This window comes from Coregonus clupeaformis, chromosome 16, assembly GCF_020615455.1.
Source record: "Coregonus clupeaformis isolate EN_2021a chromosome 16, ASM2061545v1, whole genome shotgun sequence".
NCBI classification, from domain to species: Eukaryota; Metazoa; Chordata; class Actinopteri; order Salmoniformes; family Salmonidae; genus Coregonus; species Coregonus clupeaformis.
The window spans coordinates 18,440,737-18,459,546 of NC_059207.1; the positions used below are offsets into that span (position 1 = coordinate 18,440,737).

Below are 18,810 nucleotides of genomic sequence, written 5' to 3' on the forward strand. Positions count from 1 at the left end.
GTGATGGTGAGTAAAAAAAGGTTTGATTTCACCTAATTTTAACATTCTGTCATAAAGAACACATGTTCAACTTCATAAAAAACAAAATGTCCCATCTCGAGGTAGAAATGACTATAGTAAGTGTCTCTCTTCAGTTTAAATAATGAAAATAAATATGTTTAATCATTATTTATTTTTTAAATCAATTTAAACAAAAAATATACATTGTACAACACTCCACAATATGTCAAAGTGTAGGTCTAGGAAAATACATTTTAGTCATTTAGCAGACACTCTTATCCAGAGCGACTTACAGTTAGTGAGTGCATACTTTTTCTTTTTCCATACTGGCCCCCCGTGGGAATCGAACCCACAACCCTGGCGTTGCAAGCGCCATGCTCTACCAACTGAGCTACACTTGAATGTTAGTCCAACTGGTAATTACTAGTTAAAATTAGCCATGAATCCCCTTGTGACAGGAGGAATGGAAGCTTGTTGTGTGCAACAGGGAGGGGCAAATGAATAAAAGATTCACAAAAATTGTACAATTGTTAAAACATTTCTAGCCTGTCTATCTATGGGTGACGTGTTATGCTCGACCTGCTCAGTTTTTCACCACAAAACACCAGAAAATTGCCAAAAAGAGTAGAACCAGCTCGCCTGCTTTTACACTATGATTTGACTATTAGATGATCAATGTTTCTTTTGATTAATTATTTAAAAAGGAATTGTTTCACCATATTAAAACGATAGTTCAGTTCGTTTAACAGGGTTGACCTTAAAATGAGGGAGTAATAAATTAATCACTAGTCACATGAAAAAAAAAGAGAATCTTCAGATTTTTTTTTGCCAAAGCAACAAAATAACAAGGCCTACAATGATGGTGAAAACATTGAGTATTTTGGGGGGGTTAGTGGGTTCAAATCTTCCTAGAAGTCACAGAAGGGACATGTCAAAATGAATTTTGCCACTTTGGCAAGTCTTTATTCATATTGAAAAGATGTATTGAATTCTCCATGTGGTCTATATTAAAGGCCACATCATTTCAAATAACAGGCTTTTAAAATTCAATATTGGTGCATCATTTCTACTTAACATATCAAAAGGTACTCATTTCGTGGAACAACCCAGTGCTCGTTGGATGTTGGTTGCAATGCTCTCGTCAAGTTCGTTTGTTTATTTGTCATATATACATGAAATACATGGAGTCACTACATGACCGATAATTTATAATGTTTTGAGTCATTTTTGTAGTTATATAAATGTATTTAAAATGCATGGTAGTGCCTTTGGTATGTGTCATGTACAATAAAAATGCATTTTGACAAAATGTGTTATATTCTAGCCAATGTCTTAAGTAGTTGAATATGTTATTACTCCAACCTCGTGAAACTCTCAAACTGACACGTTTTCACATTGGTCAAAAACAACTTTATATGGCTTTGGATAAAAGCGTCTGCTAAATGGCATATTATATTATTATATTATAAGGCGTGCCTTTGATTCTTAACGGCTTTCACATGCGCAGGCCGGCGTGAGACCGTGGTTAGATCGGATGACGTGTTTCTGCGCTTGAGCTAATGCTGCATTCACGTCCTTGTCGGAAATAGGAAACTCGGCCATTTGCGACTTGCTAACTAGATGTAGTTATACACGTGCCGCGTTCTATTAGTTAGTAAGTCGGGCATTTTCGAGTTTCCTTGTTCCAACTAGCATATGAACGCGGCATTTGATTGATCGGTTGAGGGACGAGCGACGCGGAGGAGTGACGTAGATGCTACGTCTCTTAGTAGATACTTACATCCGGGTGAGGGATTTGAGGTGAGTAGTGTTGGATGAACCACAATATTGAACTAAAATAGTATACTATTAAATTATTATGTAAAATGTTAGAACAATACACATTAACAAATGTTGTAATTGTTTAATGTAAACCTACTTATGTTTGCGAACTACATTTCTAATAGAATCGGCCTTGTCAGCTAGCTACATTAGCATAGCAAGTTGGCTAACAAGTTGTGAATTCCGGGTTTGTTTTGCCATTTTATTTATGTTATTTTATTTGTTATTTGTAGTTCGTTTGTCAATTTATACGTTTTTCTTAGATTCTGTAGCTATTTGTTTGATTATCTGGAAAGGTTCTTGGTTTGCAGGTCCACAACGATATCAAATTACCAGTATCGCCACCCTTCCATCAGCCAAGATGTGCAGCTATCACGGTACAATCAGACTGTTGATGCAGGTGCTTTGGGCCCACCTGCTCTGTGGATGGGCGTTTGGCTCTGAGCTTACATTTGAGCTTCCGGATAACGCAAAACAGTGTTTCTATGAAGATATCACCGTTGGCACAAAGTGTACACTTGAGTTCCAGGTAAGTTAATTGAGGCCCTCACATTATTACATTACATTTACATTTTAGTCATTTAGCAGATGCTCTTATCCAGAGCGACTTACAGGAGCAATTAGGGTTAAGTGCCTTGCTCAAGGGCACATCGGCAGATTTTTCACCTAGTCGGCTCGGGGATTAGAACCAGCAACCTTTCAGTTACTGGCACAACGCTCTTAACCACTAAGTGACCTGCCGCCCACTACACCACACGCTACACCACACGACATGGAGTTATGGGAATGATTATTGCTAATAATTCCACTACTATGGGACCAAGTTGTATATTGAAATGGATAGGCTGTATTTTAAACAACATATTTTCTGTCCAGGTTGTCACTGGTGGGCATTACGATGTTGACTGTCGTCTGGAGGATGCAGATGGTACTGTTCTTTACAAAGAAATGAAGAAGCAGTATGACAGCTTTACATTCACGGCTGCCAAGAACGGAACATACAAGTTCTGCTTCAGCAATGAGTTTTCCACCTTCACGCACAAGACCGTCTACTTCGATTTCCAAGTTGGAGAGGATCCCCCACTTTTCCCCAATGAGAACAGGGTCACTGCTTTAACTCAGGTAGGTCTGTTAAAAGGAATATTGTTGAGAGGTGCTCTTCTATGCGGTATTGAATATGGTATTTCAATCAAAATTAAAACAATTGGTTATTTCTCTACAACAGTATGAAATGCCATTGGATTTCAGTGGGCCCCATTAGGCGAAGATGTCATGGAAAGAATAGTGTGCATTTACATGGACAAACATTGTTGGTTATTTGCCGTTCTTGCGTGTTAATGCAAGGATCTTGTATGGATCTTTAAACTCGAAATACCTCTGTTTCAGATGGAGTCTGCCTGCGTGTCCATTCATGAGGCCCTGAAATCGGTCATTGACTATCAGACACATTTCCGTCTGCGGGAGGGTCAGGGACGCAGCCGTGCCGAGGACCTCAACACAAGAGTGGCTTTCTGGTCCATTGGAGAGGCTTTCATTTTGCTGGTGGTCAGCATCAGCCAGGTAGTTTTGCTGAGGAGCTTCTTTTCTGACAGGAAGACCACCACGACGCGTGTTGGATCCTAACGTCCCACAGCATCTCATCCCAGTCACTTCCACAAGGGACTTCAGATACAACAACAACAACAACAACAACAACAACCAACAACAGTTCATGGCAGATTTGTTTTGTTTTTTAGATGCCATTCACAGAATTTGAATTTTTAAGATACGTTCAGGTTTTGAAGTTACTTTTAACAAACCCAGTGGATTGTGTAAATGAAATCTATCAAATATTGGAAATGTATTTATTATGTGGGTGCATATTGTCATTGTTTTCCTGAATGTATGAACATACTGGTAGCCTGTCTTGCAGTTCTAATTTGAGACCTACTTGATACATTACATAATGGTTGCAGAATTTAATTTCACACAGTTCTCACTTCCTCCTTAGTAATGGCTCAATTCAAACTTTGTTGTGATATCAAACAAATCAAAATAACTGATGTAGACAATTGGTAAGCATATTCTTTGTTTTTTATTTGAGATTCCACTCGTCAACATGGCTTGTGGCCAGCAGAGGTTGTGTTTTGGGTGGATGGGCTTTGACTAGGTGCATTTTCAGGAGTTCAACCATCTCCTTATTGTAACTGGTGTTTTGTTATTGGTGTATATGGTTAAAACAGATAAAAATGAAGCTGGTGTAAGCACATTAATTTCTTTTATATTATTAATTTCTTCAATGGTGTGGTCTTTTTCTTTTTGGTTTGCGTACTGTTCATTATTATTTCTACACAGTCATCAGTGTGTTGGCACTCCAAGGAATTGTTTCCTTATTTGAATAGCTGAATAAACATTTTCTGGTAAACCCATTTTCTGACCTTAAATAATCAATTGAACAGCATCTATATCCAGGACTTAGATGTATAGTCCCGTGTAGCTCAGTTGGTAGAGCATGGCGTTTGCAACGCCAGGGTTGTGGGTTCGTTTCCCACGGGGGACCAGTATGAAAGAAAAAAAAATGTATGCACTCTGGATAAGAGCGTCTGCTAAAGGACTAAAATGTATATTGCGCTGCAGAATAGTTCACAATAACATTTTTTTAGAGAGCTCTTTCATCAGAGAGTATCAGGAATAGCTGATACATTAAAATCCACTCATTGCTCAGGTCTCTGATGATCAAAAAGTATTACATTTTGTTCTCTACAAAGGAGGCAGCTTGTGGGTCATGTACACCTGGAAACATCACGAAAGGTGTGGTTGTAAGCAACACTGAAAAATGTGTCAGGAGGGTGTGGTTGAAATATTAGTTACGTTGTTGTTGCCTAGTGATGTTTTTGAAGAACTGCAGAAAGCATTCAACTATATCTGAAATTGATCTTGATTCTATACACTTGGTGCTTGCTGATCTAATAAATGATCACAGAAAAAAACATGATACTCTGTACTTAGTTCACGAAACCTCCAGGAGGTGGCAGTAGCATAGAATGAAAAAAATTAATACATACAATACAATCTCTCCATCTGTCTGTAAGGACATGGAAATATGTCATTATTAGTTTATTTCAGTTTTATTCACAGATTACAACTTTATTCACACAAACTACAAAATTGAATTGAAATCTTGCTCAACCACCTAATAATAAAACGTATGAGGAAGTCTGACCCTTTAACTGGGTCGTCACAAGTTACCACAGCCACAAAAGTCAATTATGGCTAAACCCCGCCTATTTCTACAATTAACTTAAAATCACATTTTAAACATAACGTTAACCCTAACCAAACTGCTAGCCTTATGCCTAACCCTAACTTTGAATTACATTTTACGATATAGACAATTTTGACTTTGTGGCTGTGGTAACTACTGACAACCCCTTAACTGCTGTTGCGTAAGCGAATACCAACTCTGTGATTGGATGTTTTCCTTGTCAATAAATTGGGAGTTGCAAAAAGACGGCATCGTTTTCGATTTGACTGAAGTGTATTCTGGGTATTGAGTCGTGATAAATGGTGTAGTAGTGGGTGGACAAATCTGCCCCCTCAAGAACAGTGTAGAAAAATGACCATAGTAGATTTTCTTGTGTTATTTCATCTGGAAAACGTTTAACGTTCGGGCAAGATTTATGACTCTACAAGCTGGTCAACAACGAAGAAAAGGAAAACGCATCTCAACGTTCTTCGGCTTTTGGACAACGTTGACCAGTTTAGCTTCACGTACAGGAAATAACAAGTGGGGGTGGATGTTGGCGTTCTCTGGGCCTCGCCGTAGTTGTTGATATTTTAACTGGATAGCTACATCCTCTACCTATGTCTACTTACACATGGTTCTGTCTGAAAATGACATACAGAATTAAAGCTAATCAAAAAAGACTGCTTGATGGAATAGAAAAGGACATCGGACGGCGTAACGACGTTGGACACTCGGAAGAGTAACTAGTTAGATTGCAGCTGGTATCAATATTGTTGTTGGTGAACTGTACTACAGCTAGCTAGCCAGCCAATTGAGGAAGTGATATTTTTCCGTCGTTAACAAACCAGTGTTAACTCTCAATTGAAGAGAGGGGAAAACAGAACAACAAGCCAATGTTAACAAATACGTTTCTCAGTAGCTAGCTGGTTGATTTCTGCCTTCCATTTCGCTAGCTAATTTAGCTAGCAAGCTCAACATATTCCAGGCTAGCTAGCGCCACAAACAAAGGCTTCTGCTCAACACCTGCCACGGACTATTATCTAGTCGACGCTCCTGTCTTTTTAATCAACGGTGTATCCCGTGAAGGAAGCTGAACCAATGGATTTACAAACGGCCGTTTTCAATGCAGCCAGAGATGGCAAGCTACGGTTGCTTCAGAAACTTTTGGAGAACAAAATTGGCCACGAGGTTACCAAATTAATGGCAGAGAAAACAAACGGGGCGACCCCTTTGCTTATGGCTGCCAGATACGGACACCTGGATTTAGTGGAGTATCTAATGGAGTGTTGCTGCGCACCCGTTGAGATTGGGGGGTCAGTGAATTTTGATGGTGAGACTATTGAGGGTGCCCCCCCTTTATGGGCTGCCTCAGCAGCAGGACACCTGAAAGTCGTGCAGTCTTTACTTGGCCACGGTGCTTCTGTGAATAATACAACACTCACCAATTCCACCCCCCTGAGAGCAGCCTGCTTCGATGGACATCTGGACATTGTGAAATACCTGGTGGAGCACAAGGCAGACCTGGAGGTGGCAAACAGACACGGTCACACATGCCTCATGATTTCGTGTTACAAAGGACACAAGGACATTGCCCAGTATCTCTTGGAGAAAGGCGCCGACGTTAACAGGAAAAGTGTTAAAGGTGAGCACATTCATACGTGTGTTACTTTTCCTGTATTGTATATCCTGGGCCTACCTGAGCAACGAGGTTAGACCTAGTACCTGGCAGGTGCATTGCTCTGTGATTGTCTTCATAAGATCAAAACCAAAACGTTGAAACATTCACAGTAATTTGCAGATCAGATTGGTCTTGATACAATTTGCCTTCCCAAACCTATACACTTTCATGCTGTTTTTCAGACTGTCTCAAGGTAAATCCATGCAGGTCTCACGTTTTATTGTCATGAATCTTGCCCTGGAGGCAGAACTGAGCTATTTCCGCCCCCCATTATTATCACTGGTCATCGGACATGACGATGACATTAATATATGCTAAATAGTTGACTAGCAAGAGAGCCAATTCAAAACATATCGTAGTTTGGCTGGTTATCTAGTTAGTCTGTTTATTATTTTACCTGCTGCACAAATCTCTCTCTGATCCAATTCTGATCTGAGTAGCCTGCCCAATTGTTTGATATTGTGATTTTTTTTATTATTACATTTTTGTACTTGTCCATTCAGACAACTGAAATCTATATTTTGTTTGTCCAACAATTTGATTTACTTGCCCAGAGCAAGCGGACAAGTAACCACTATGCAGTTCTGCCTCCAGGGCAAGATTCAGGACAAATGCTTACCTGCTTTAATCCTCACATTTGGACATCTAATGAGGTCACCTAACAAGCTGGTTTAATTTGTATTTAAACCAATTAGGGGAAGTGAACCCACCCAGGCCTGTTCTAAATTTAAGCCTTGCAACTGCCCACTCACAAGATCTATTACGAGCCATGAGATTTGCACCCCCTTGGCAGACGCTTATATTGGCACATTGTGGACATCACCCTGAGGTTTCTCCTAGTGAGAAAAGGTTACAGGCAAGCATGTGACAAACACATTTAGTTGAAATGTAGCAATTTGAACATTTTGATCAACCTTTTTTTGTCTCTTCACTTCATCTTCTACTTTCAAATAACTTGCATATATATTGTTGTTTATTGCTAGAATGTCTGCCAAAAATTACATTTTGCAAAACACATGAATTCGTATTTATTTCTTCACAGGTAACACAGCATTACATGACTGTGCTGAATCCGGCAGCTTGGAGATAATGACGATGCTGCTAAAATATGGTGCCGCCATGGAGAGGGATGGTTATGGAATGACCCCACTGCTGTCTGCGAGTGTGACAGGCCACACTAACATTGTTGACTATCTGACTCAACACCAGCAAACACACCAATTGGAGAGAATAAACGCCCTGGAACTGCTTGGTGCCACTTTTGTGGACAAAAAGAGGGATCTTCTTGGGGCGTTAAAGTACTGGAAGAGGGCCATGGACCTGAGATACAGGGACGGCAACAATATTCTCTACAAAGCAGACCCAAAGCAGTTGATCATGGCCTATGACCATGCCAGGGAGGTAAGTAATGGGGAGGAACTAGACAGCCTGATCTCAGAACCAGATGAGATGAGGATGCAGGCCCTGCTCATTAGAGAGCGCATCCTGGGCCCCTCCCACCCCGACACCTCTTACTATATCCGCTACCGGGGCGCTGTATACGCCGACTCAGGGAACTTTGAGCGCTGTATCAACCTGTGGAAGTACGCCCTGGACATGCAGCAGAGCAACCTGGACCCCCTCAGCCCCATGACAGCCAGCAGCCTGCTGTCCTTCGCTGAGCTCTTCTCCTTCATGCTCCAGGACCGCGCCAAAGGCCTGCTGGGCACCTCGGTCTCCTTCGATGACCTCATGGGCATCCTCAGTAAGAGTGTGCTGGAGATTGAGCGGGCGGTGAAACAGACCCAGCCTGACCCGGCTCAGCTCAGCAAGGCCCTCTCCATCATCCTGCATCTCATCTGCCTGCTGGAAAAGGTCCCCTGCACCGTGGAGCAGGACCACTTTAAGAAGGAGACCATCTACAGGTTCCTCAAGCTGCAGCCCTGTGGTAAGAATGGCTACAGCCCGCTCCACCTGGCCGTGGACAGGAACACCACCTGCGTGGGCCGCTACCCTGTCTGTAAGTTCCCCTCTTTATACGTCACCTCTATCCTACTGGAGTGTGGGGCGGACGTCAACTTCCGCGACGAGGACAACAACAGCCCCCTGCATGTGGCTGCCTCCAACAACCACCCGGACATCATGAACCTGCTGATCGCCTGCGGCACGCACTTTGACAGCACCAACTCCCTGAAGCAGATGGCCTGTGATCTGCTAGATGAGAAGGAGATGGCCAAGAACCTGATCCAGCCCATCAACCACACCACCCTGCAGTGTCTGGCTGCGCGGGCTATCATCAAGCACAGCCTCTCCTACAGAGGCAACATCCCAGAGAAGCTGGAGGCTTTTGTGCTTCTCCACAGATAATGACTATTAAAGACGTGTGAGTGCAGTGCGATCCTACTCTCCCCATGTGCACTCTTTGGATTGTATTGAAGTCGATGATTAACATTGTGTGAAGAACTTCGCTTTTTTCCCCCTACAACGCCAGAGTTAAAGCTCTGTGGGGATTTTTGTAATATGGGCATGCACAATATTTTGAACCGAGCTAGTTTTTTGCTTACTAATAATTTCCACAATTCCATGCTATTTATTAAGATATCATTGAGAGATTTTTTCTGTGCCCCTCCAATTTGTGTGTTTCTCTCTCTGCAAAGATGGAGGAATATGTTGGGAGTCATTTTTACATCACCATGGTTCCAATTCTGACCTCTTTAATTAATTGGTCTTTTGATCAATCAGATCAGCTCTGAAAAAGATCTGATGGGATTGATCAAAAGACCAAATAGTGGAAAAAATGTCAGAATTGGTCTGCCTGTGCAAACGCAGCCAATGTTGCCAATATATGGACCCTCTACGTTTCATTGTGCATTCTTTATGCTCTCATTCAATGGTAATGTTTTCACGGTTTTGGATCTGCAGAGTTGAGTAATGGAATGGACTCATTTCTCTGTCAAAACCATAAAGACGCTTCATGAAGTGGTAATGTTTGCAAATACCATAAGTGCTTTATTCCTCCTATGCACAGGCTATGATATGCGACTGTTCTGTGCAATATCTTGCATTTTTTGTGGTAACTGCCTGTTCCTTCATCTTTCCCTAATTTGTTACACTAAGCAGAGGGATGTGATGTGACAATTGCTGAATGCTGTTAGTGGTGGGGTTGGGTGATTTTCATGTATTAACTGGTGAAGTAATTGAGTGCAGAAGTTGAGTAGGAATGTATGCAACCTTCATATCATTGACGTTTGAACCTGATTCTTCTATGGTGATTCGAGCACTAAAGCAAGATGGTTAGTTGGATACTAATATGACCCTGCATGTAGTCAGAATTCACAGGAAACCCCTCGACATCTGGGGTTTGAATGGCATGTCATTCAATTATTGCATAAACTCTGTAGAACATTGACGAACCCAAACGTGTAACTTTTATATTTGTCCAATTGTATTATAATTGGAAAGAGGGAAGGCCTTGTACAGTGTCTCTGAGCTTTGTGAAAACCTTGCACATTAGCTTTATTCGTGTGGTTAAAAAAAAAGGGCTTAATTTAATATTTTTAGGAATAGATTTGGCTAAGTACAGAACCATACAAAGAAACCATACCAGGGAACTTGCTTTAATTCTGCACTTTATTACAGACTAAGATTTCCAATGACAAAATTACAATAATCAATTTCATGTCTTAAGAACCAATTTGACAATAAACCCATGTTGCACTTGTCCTCTTTTTCCCAGTGTTTTCATTCAGCCCCAAGTAGCAATGCAACAGGATTACATTTTTCTCTGTAGTGACTCTCCTGCACACACCTATTCCCCAGCACTTTAAAATGTCGCACAGTTACTGGATGTGCTTTTGTTGATGAGTAATGGGGTGAGGAATGCCTGTAGCCAGTAGGGTGGATACTCTTGATCGATCACAGTAGGCCTGTCTAGTTGGCCATGGTGCTTGAACAAAGACTTGTGTTGGTTATGTTATTGTTTCTCTTTTGTACAAAACATGGTCAAGACCAACTTTAGTTTCTTTGTCGTAATATCTTTGAACTTTTCTCAACTCGGTAGCCTAGCTCTTGTCTGAAAAGTCATTTAAAACTTAAACGAGGGTACAGGATGTTTGCTTGAGCATGTTCAGTCTGTCTGTAGTTTGTCAAGCATGAGAGTAAATTGTATAGTTTTTATTTCTTCTGAGAAATAGCCTAGTTTTATGGTCACACATTTTAGGTTTTATTTTCATTGCAATACTGTGGATGCTTATTTTTTTTCACCACTAAAAGGACTTTGCACACCCATTGAACCCAACCCTTTTAAAACTATTTTCTTCAATGGACTACACACTGTCCTTTTTGGCATTTGACGCTCAGCCTACTTCTGTCGGGTCTTAAAATAATGTGCCTTAGAATAATGCCCCACTGAAAACATGTCCTAGATAAGGGCTCACTCCAATGTCTCCCTGCAGGTGTTCCAGTCAGTACAATGCCCATAAAACAGGCTGAAGGAAGATGGCACTCCCTAAATGAGACCAGGGCCTGTATCCACAAGACAACTCCCAGCTCAGAGTATGTTTTTAGAATGCTGTTAAGACACTGCCCAGACAAACTGAGCAAGGAGGAAAATTATTTGTACGTGTTATTGAGTTTCAAAGGGATAACTTGAAATAACATGTGTTATTTCAGTAATTATTAGACTATGTGGTTAAGTATTTAGGCATGTCATGTAAAATAGGGTACCTGTGAAATCATTTTCAAAAGATTTGTGATTTTATTTAAGGGTTTCAAATGTTTTCAGAAGATGGGCAGGAACTGTGCTGTCCTGACGTTGGGGGGAAGCTCCTTCCACTCCGTTAGGGTGCCAGGACAGAGAAGTGCTCAGGTTGGGGTGTAGGGTTTGAGCAGTTTAGGGAGGGGCAGTTCCCCTTGCTGCTCCGTAGCCAATCACCATGGTCTTGTAGTGGATGCGACCTTCGACTGGAAGCCAGTGGAGTGTGCGGAGGAGCGGGGTGACATGGGAGAACTTGTGAAGGTTGAACACCAGGCAGGCTGTGGTATTCTGGATAAGTTGCAGGGGTTTGCTGGCACAAGCAGGGAGCCCAACCAACATAGTTGCAGTAGTTTGACAGGAGATGACAAGTGCCATTAGGACCTGCGCTGCTTCCTGTGTGTGGAAGGGTGGTACTCTAATGAAATTCCCTTTTCCTCATATGGGAGCTCTTTACTTGTCTAGTAAAGTGTTGGGATTTGTCATTAGTATCGGCCGATGTGAAAAATGAGTCTCCATTGTAAAATTTGGACTACAGTTTACTATTGAATACTATATTACCTAGTATATAATTGTATAGTATTCTGTAGAATACTGTACCACACTGTAGTATCCCTTGATCGTGTAGTGCTTACTATATAATTTTGTAGTATACTGGAGAATTCTATACTACATACTAGTATCCTTGATTGTGTAGTGCTTACTATAGAATGTTGTACCATACTGTAGAATACTATATTAAATACTACAGTATTATCCGCAAATAACACTGTAGTAAATACTACAGTAATGTCCGCAAAAACACTACTTTTTTAAGCTATATTATGTCATTTGCATATGCTCCACCTATTCCCACCCCCCATATCCCAATTTGTGCCCTGCATGAGTGAGAAACCTACATGCCAAGTATAGACCATATATTGTGTTCCCTATAGGTTATAGGAAAGAGCTGAAGCTCTGAACTGTCTTTTCAGACTCCCAGCCTGGTCTCATAGACTAGATGTATCATAGTAAAGGTAAATCCAGGACATTCAGATTAGTATGATATGTTACGTTTGGTATGGTTACATAAGACAGATGGCTACTTAAGGCAAAAACGCCCAGTAGATTTCCTCACGGAAAAAGACCCCACTTCTATGTCAAAGATGATACATTTAAAGACTCTACAGTGATATCTTCAAAAACCCAGTAATTACTATAGTATTTAAAAAAAAAAAAAAAAAAGTTTGTACTATAGTAATACTACAATATTTGTACTGTAGTAAATTCTACTACAGTGTATAGTCATGTCCACAAAAACACTACAGTGAATACTATGGTATACTACATTCATGACCGCAAAAACACGAAATTAAATAGTTTATAAATATAGTAATACTACAGTATTTAGAGCATAGTATACGCTAGTATTTTTTCATATGGGTGCAGGTGCTATGACAGCCGTATAACAAACAGGATACACTTCTATAAGCAACTAGAGAAAATATTATAGTGCTTCATCTGTGAATAGTAATGAAAATGGTAAACTTCCACTGTATTTATCTCTGAACATACTTATTTTCTGAGACTAGCTTTTAAAGATTCACTTATGTTGAATTGTTATCAATAAGGAGAGACAGAACCATTAGACGAAGAAAGCATGACCTATTTAAGATCCCTCCCCAGAGCTTAGAATTGAGAGGGTAATAACATGGGAAACTCTGGGTACGAGGGGCACATGTGGAACAGAATGTCAACAGACCATTAAAGCGGGACCTCAGCTAAGCTTTCACTGGGAAATAGACGCGCGGGGGACACTTGAGCAGGCAGGCACCAATCTTCCTAACTACCACTGTGCAACGGCTCACCCCACTGAGTCAACTGTGAAAACAACAGGGCATATTTATAGGAAGAGGTGGCATGATTACACCAATGCCATTTCAGAGCTATTCTAGTCTTCCTCTGGGCAGCAAGTGCAGTACCCTTGCTAGTTCTTTTATGGTGTTAGTGGGAGATTAATGCCAAGAGTGTGCAAAGCTGTCATCAAGGCAAAGGGTGGCTACTTTGAAGAATCTCAAATATAAAATATATTCTGATTTGTTGAACACTTATTTGGTTACTACATGATTTCATATGTGTTATTTCATAGTTTTGATGTCTTCACTATTATTCTACAATGTAGAAAATAGTAAAAACAAAGAAAAACCCTTGAATGAGTAGGTGTGTCCAAACTTTTGACTGGTAGTGTACATCGCTATGCCCTAGTTTGTCTTTTCCAGGACTGTCTGTGATTCATATTTTTTGATCCAGTGAGAATCCAGAACAAGAGATGGGGAGTGTATATTAGGTCAAGCTAGTCACTGTGCTGTGAATAGTAGTATTTCCCTCTCACTGATCTGAGAGATGGGGCTCTCTTGTGTCTACAGTGACATGGGGGAACAGCTGTTAGCTTAGCATTGGGGTGCTGTTTGCTATCTCTGCTTAGGCCCAGTTCACTTTCCTGGCATGGATGCTTGAGCCCCTGGATTTATGTGGTAGTGTGCATTACCCATGATTAGTCTCTACATTGCAACCTCCAGTCCTCAGGTTTCTATAATCCCCACCATCTGCCTTTTTCAACAGGGCCTTTTTAGGCTGTCCCATATTAACAAATACTATAGCTCTAAATACTGTAGTATTACTATATTTATATACTATAGTATTTACTATAGTGTTTTTTGTTTTATTATCTGTGAGATGAGGGCAGTGGGAAGGTAGGCCCCTAAATGGCCGGTAATCCAACAAAGAAGACAAGTAGGCAGCCAGTACGTTGCAATAAACATTAGTGAACTATTAACATAAAATATTTACAAAATAATACAAACAGGAGCAGCTCTGCATAGTACATGAGGCCTTCCTCAGGCAGCGTTGAGCTGCTCCTATATGTATTCTTGTTTAAGTATTTCCTGTTAATATTATCTTTGACATAGAAGTGTGGGCTTTCTGCTTGAAGACACCTACTAGGGAAATACTAAGCAAAATGTCCATAACCTGTAGGTAGGTCAATTTATTTGGTTGTTCCAAAATGTTACAATTTCAAATCAATTTGGTTAAAATTCTAAAACAATAAGTAATCAATCCAACTTAAGCTAATCAAATCAAAAGAAAAACAACAAGAAAAAAATCCTAAAATGAATAATCAGTCTATCAATTAGTTAGTCAGTCAGTCATGGTTGTTCTGGTGGAGTGGTTGAGTGTCTTTGTGTTGGGGGAGTGGAAGCGGTGTGGTCTGGACTGGCAGTTGCTGGATGGAGGTGGTAGTTGTGGTTGGTCAGTGCTGTGTCCAGGGTTGGTGCTGGTGTTGGGGCTGGGACCAGGAAAACCTGGGTTGGTGTTGGGGCCAGGTTGGAAATCATGCTGTTACCAGGGCTGGAAATCAGGGGTTGGTGCTGGGTCTGTTGCTGGGACTGGGGACCTGGGAAAAACAGGAACCAGGACCCGGGAACTGGTGCTGGGTCGGGATCTGTAGAGTGGAGGAAGGACAACCTGAGAAGCAAGTAGACACACAAGGGAGCTTTAGACCCAGAGGTCAATGGTGGTACTTCCCTGTGGCCTGCTTGCTCCAGGTGAAGGTCTAGGTTTTGGTCCCTCCTCCGCGCCACTTCCGGTGTGGTGATGAATGGTTCCTGGTTCTGGTTCTGTGAGAGGGTAAGTGTAGAAGGAGGAAGGGGTAAAGGGATGGAGAGGGAGCGGGAGGTGGAGGTGAAGGTGGGTATGTCCATTTGCCTGGGCTGGTGTTGGAGGAGGAGCGATGAGGCGGCAAGCCTGGACGATGGAGGCTGGAAGACAGAGGGAGCAAACAGGGGGTCTAGGTTTGATCATTGCGGAGGTGGATGAGCGCCTCCAGGGGGTCGTTTGTGTTGTTGGGTGGTTCTTGGCTGTTCACAGGTCTTGACCCACTGACTGACTGGTGGCCCCCTGTACTGGTGGTGGACTGGGGGGTGCGAAGGGTCTGGACTGAGGCTGTAGGTAGGTAGGACTGGGGTCTGAATGGATAGTTCAGAGCTTCTGCTCTTTTCTATAACCTGTAGGGAACACACTATATGGTCTATACTCACTTATGGGTGGCACAAATTGGGATATGGGAATGGGTGGAGTATATGCAAATTAAATACTGTAGTATTACTATAGTAAATCTAGTATATACTATACTACTTACTGTAGTGTTTTTGCAGACATTACTGTAGTATTTACTAAAGTTTGTATTTATTTATTATTATCCTTGAGGAAACCTACTGGGCAAATACTAAGAGAAAATTTTCCATGTTCTGTAGAACTGGCATCTGAACAGATAGTTCTGTGCTTCTGCTCTTTTCTATAACCTGTAGGGAACACAATATATGGTTAATAATTGGCATGTAGGTTTCTCACTCATGAGTGGCACAAATTGGGATATGGGGGATGTGAATGGGTGGAGCATATGCAAATTAAATAATGTAGTATTACTATAGTTAAAAAAACAGTGTTTTTGCGTATAATACTGCAGTATTTAATATAGTATTTACCAGTATACTACAAAATTATATAGTAAGTACTACACATGATTGAGGGATACTACAGAGTGTAGTATAGTATTCTACAGTATACAAATCAAATTTTATTGGTTGCATAAACATATTTAGCAGATGTTAATGCAGGTGTAGCGAAATGCTTGTCAGGAGCCATGAACAGGGCTATCGGTGCCATACTACAGTTAACTTCAGAATACTATACAATTCTACAGTAAGTACCATAGTATTCTATAGCAAACTGTAGTATTTTTTTAAATGTGGGTTCAACCTCTCTTTTCACACGTGCAACATGTCTCCTAATATATTCAGTGGAATGGACCTGGTCCCAGATCTGTTTGTGCTCTTGCCTACTCTTGTCATTGTCAAGCCAAACAGTATTACTTGTATGCGCTGTGAATAGCAATTCAGCTTTTTGCTGCCAAGTACGGCCTACATGTAGTAGTAATAATAATAATAATAAACTACTACTAACTAAAAATTACATTCATTTCTAATTAGGAGTTGGCAAAAGAGCAGAAACAGACTTGCAAGCAGGCCACTGGACTGATGCATCACAAACACATGCCATGAGTCATGGTGCTTTCCTGCTAATAACAAAAGGACTCATACATCACACAAGAAAACAGGCAGAGAAACTTGGCAAGGGAGTGAGCAGAGACCAATGCCATGCCATCCAGCAAGGTGTTTCACTCAGAACTATTTCCTCTGAGAAATTCGAGGAATGCTATTTATAACTTTAGTGGAGTAGTACTGCATTAAAGGGGAAGAGGTGAATTTATTTTAATGTCAGAAATAATCTTATCATCAAGAGGTGTGCAGAGAGGAAATATTTTGTTTACTATTAGTCCTTCCACATGTACTAATACATGTGGTACTAATACATGTGGTAGTAATACATGTGGTAGTAATACTTGTGGTACTAATACATGTGGTACTAATACATGTGGTACTAATACATGTGGTAGTAATACATGTGGTAGTAATACTTGTGGTACTAATACATGTGGTACTAATACATGTGGTACTAATACATGTGGTAGTAATACTTGTGGTACTAATACATGTGGTACTAATACATGTGGTAGTCATACTTCTGGTACTAATACATGTGGTACTAATACTTGTGGTAGTAATACTTGTGGTAGTAATACTTGTGGTACTAATACTTGTGGTACTAATACATGTGGTACACAAAAAAAAACAAAAAAAAAGTAGTAATACTTGTGGTACTAATACATGTGGTAGTAATACATGTGGTAGTAATACTTGTGGTACTAATACATGTGGTACTAATACATGTGGTAGTAATACATGTGGTACTAATACTTGTGGTACTAATGCTTGACCTACTTTATGCATGTGTTTGTGCTATCAATTGCCATTTAAATGGGTATCATTTTCCTTGGAGTGATGTTGTTGTAGGCTGCAAGGTTACTGACCTTTGAAGAAACCAAAAGGCGTGCTATCAGTAACAAATGAATTTAGCGGATACATGCTTAATATAGATTATCCATTGATGTCATATGACAAATTGAATTGAGTCTGGACAGCCACTTTTTTTTATAAACAAAAGGTTGAATATCCAGTGTAGCCAAAGTCCGTGGACTAGTTTTATGTAGCTCTCTATGTCCACATTGAATTGTCAACCACTTTGTTTGACATGTTAATGAGACAACAAGAGAGGAGGACATAATATAGTATGTTGGCCTCATAAAAGTTAACAGAAGTGTCTGTAACATAGCTGAGGTAGGGAGGTCAGGTCATGGCCTAAACGTTTAGTCAGCATTTGTAGTGCCCAACAAGTGAAGCCGTATGGCAAGTGACAACAACCCTGTGCTTGAGTGGCATGCCTACCATGAGCTAATTTCACAGCTCACACAGGTAGCTATGGAATACTATCACTCCTACAGAGCAGGCCTCACACTCTCCAACATACAAGGGTAGAGTTGACTGAAGCTTGTGTTGCATTCTAGGACACAAATATCCTTCTGAGAAAAACAGACCATGTGATTTCAAAAAAAGTTTGTATTTCTGAATCTTTTTATTAGGTCAACAACAGCCATGGCAAATTCAATACATGTATTACTTCTCCAGTCGTCATAAAAAAGGCCATGGAGGGAAGACACTGTCAGAGGTGGAAAGCAACGAATTACAACTTTTACCTGAGCCGTTTTTTACACCAGTAGTTTTACTTCTAGTGGGATTTCATTAAAGTAACAGTACTTATACTTGTGTAGGATATTTCAATCCTCTTTCCACCCCTGGACACTGTTTGCTTCTAATGTACTGTATGTGCAGTGCTTGACTTGGACAGGAACACACCAGTGTGTTTTCTACTGCTAGTGTTCTGTCACCTCTTATAGAATATTGGCTATATTCTGGCACCTAAATATGTACAGTACTCTATGGCACCCAGAAAGAGTACCGCCACCAATTTCAGACCACTTCAAGCGCTTTGTATGTGTACAAAGCAGTGATATTTTGTGGTGACAAATACCTGCACAGGACTGTGTTTCACCAAGGAGGTAGACAGAAGAAGTAAACACTGTACAAACCAATGCGAGATGATCCAATGCAAATTCCTATTGAAATATATGGCTCTCGTTTCACCTAGTCAACCCAGCTTGTGCCATGTGTTTCTATACTGAGCTCAGTTAACAACAAACAACAAATACATTGCTACATGTGTTACATGCACACCTTTGAATAGTTGCGACATGAAAACCCTTGTACCATCCCGTATCAATACACAAAACAGACCTTACTTTTTATCCATAACTGGAAACAAAGCTTCAGCTAACTGACAACCACACGTTTTTTTGTT

The 18,810-nt window shown here is 40.7% G+C and overlaps 2 protein-coding genes across 3 annotated transcripts; both read left to right on the forward strand.

Annotated features, from left to right (window-relative positions):
• Positions 1 to 1,696: 1,696 nt before the first annotated feature.
• On the forward strand, positions 1,697 to 4,229 carry LOC121584404 (transmembrane emp24 domain-containing protein 7). Of its 2 annotated transcripts, none has more exons than XM_041900246.2 (4): positions 1,697 to 1,800; positions 2,133 to 2,350; positions 2,698 to 2,943; positions 3,208 to 4,229. In XM_041900246.2, exons 2-4 carry the CDS (start codon positions 2,183 to 2,185, stop codon positions 3,442 to 3,444), a joined length of 651 nt encoding a protein of 216 aa, XP_041756180.1. In that variant the 5' UTR covers positions 1,697 to 1,800; positions 2,133 to 2,182; the 3' UTR covers positions 3,445 to 4,229. The 2 variants fall into 2 exon arrangements, with proteins under 2 accessions (XP_041756180.1, XP_041756179.1); XM_041900245.2 differs by having other exon boundaries at positions 1,699 to 1,800; positions 2,118 to 2,350.
• Positions 4,230 to 5,335: 1,106 nt separating this feature from the next.
• LOC121584403 (protein fem-1 homolog C) lies at positions 5,336 to 10,426 on the forward strand. The gene is made up of 2 exons (XM_041900244.1): positions 5,336 to 6,689; positions 7,768 to 10,426. The coding sequence occupies exons 1-2, from the start codon at positions 6,146 to 6,148 to the stop codon at positions 9,069 to 9,071; spliced, it is 1,848 nt and encodes a 615-aa protein (XP_041756178.1). The 5' UTR covers positions 5,336 to 6,145; the 3' UTR covers positions 9,072 to 10,426.
• The last annotated feature ends 8,384 nt before the right edge of the window (positions 10,427 to 18,810 follow it).

What these genes read in the sequence shown, in the direction of transcription:
- LOC121584403 (XM_041900244.1), top strand. Translation starts at nt 6,146, where the DNA reads ATGGATTTACAAACGGCCGTTTTCAATGCAGCCAGAGATGGCAAGCTA. An exon ending in TAACAGGAAAAGTGTTAAAG is followed by an intron (nt 6,690 to 7,767) that starts GTGAGCACATTC and finishes ATTTCTTCACAG; the next exon opens with GTAACACAGCATTACATGAC.
- LOC121584404 (XM_041900246.2), top strand. Translation starts at nt 2,183, where the DNA reads ATGTGCAGCTATCACGGTACAATCAGACTGTTGATGCAGGTGCTTTGG. An exon ending in AGTGTACACTTGAGTTCCAG is followed by an intron (nt 2,351 to 2,697) that starts GTAAGTTAATTG and finishes TTTTCTGTCCAG; the next exon opens with GTTGTCACTGGTGGGCATTA. An exon ending in GGGTCACTGCTTTAACTCAG is followed by an intron (nt 2,944 to 3,207) that starts GTAGGTCTGTTA and finishes CCTCTGTTTCAG; the next exon opens with ATGGAGTCTGCCTGCGTGTC.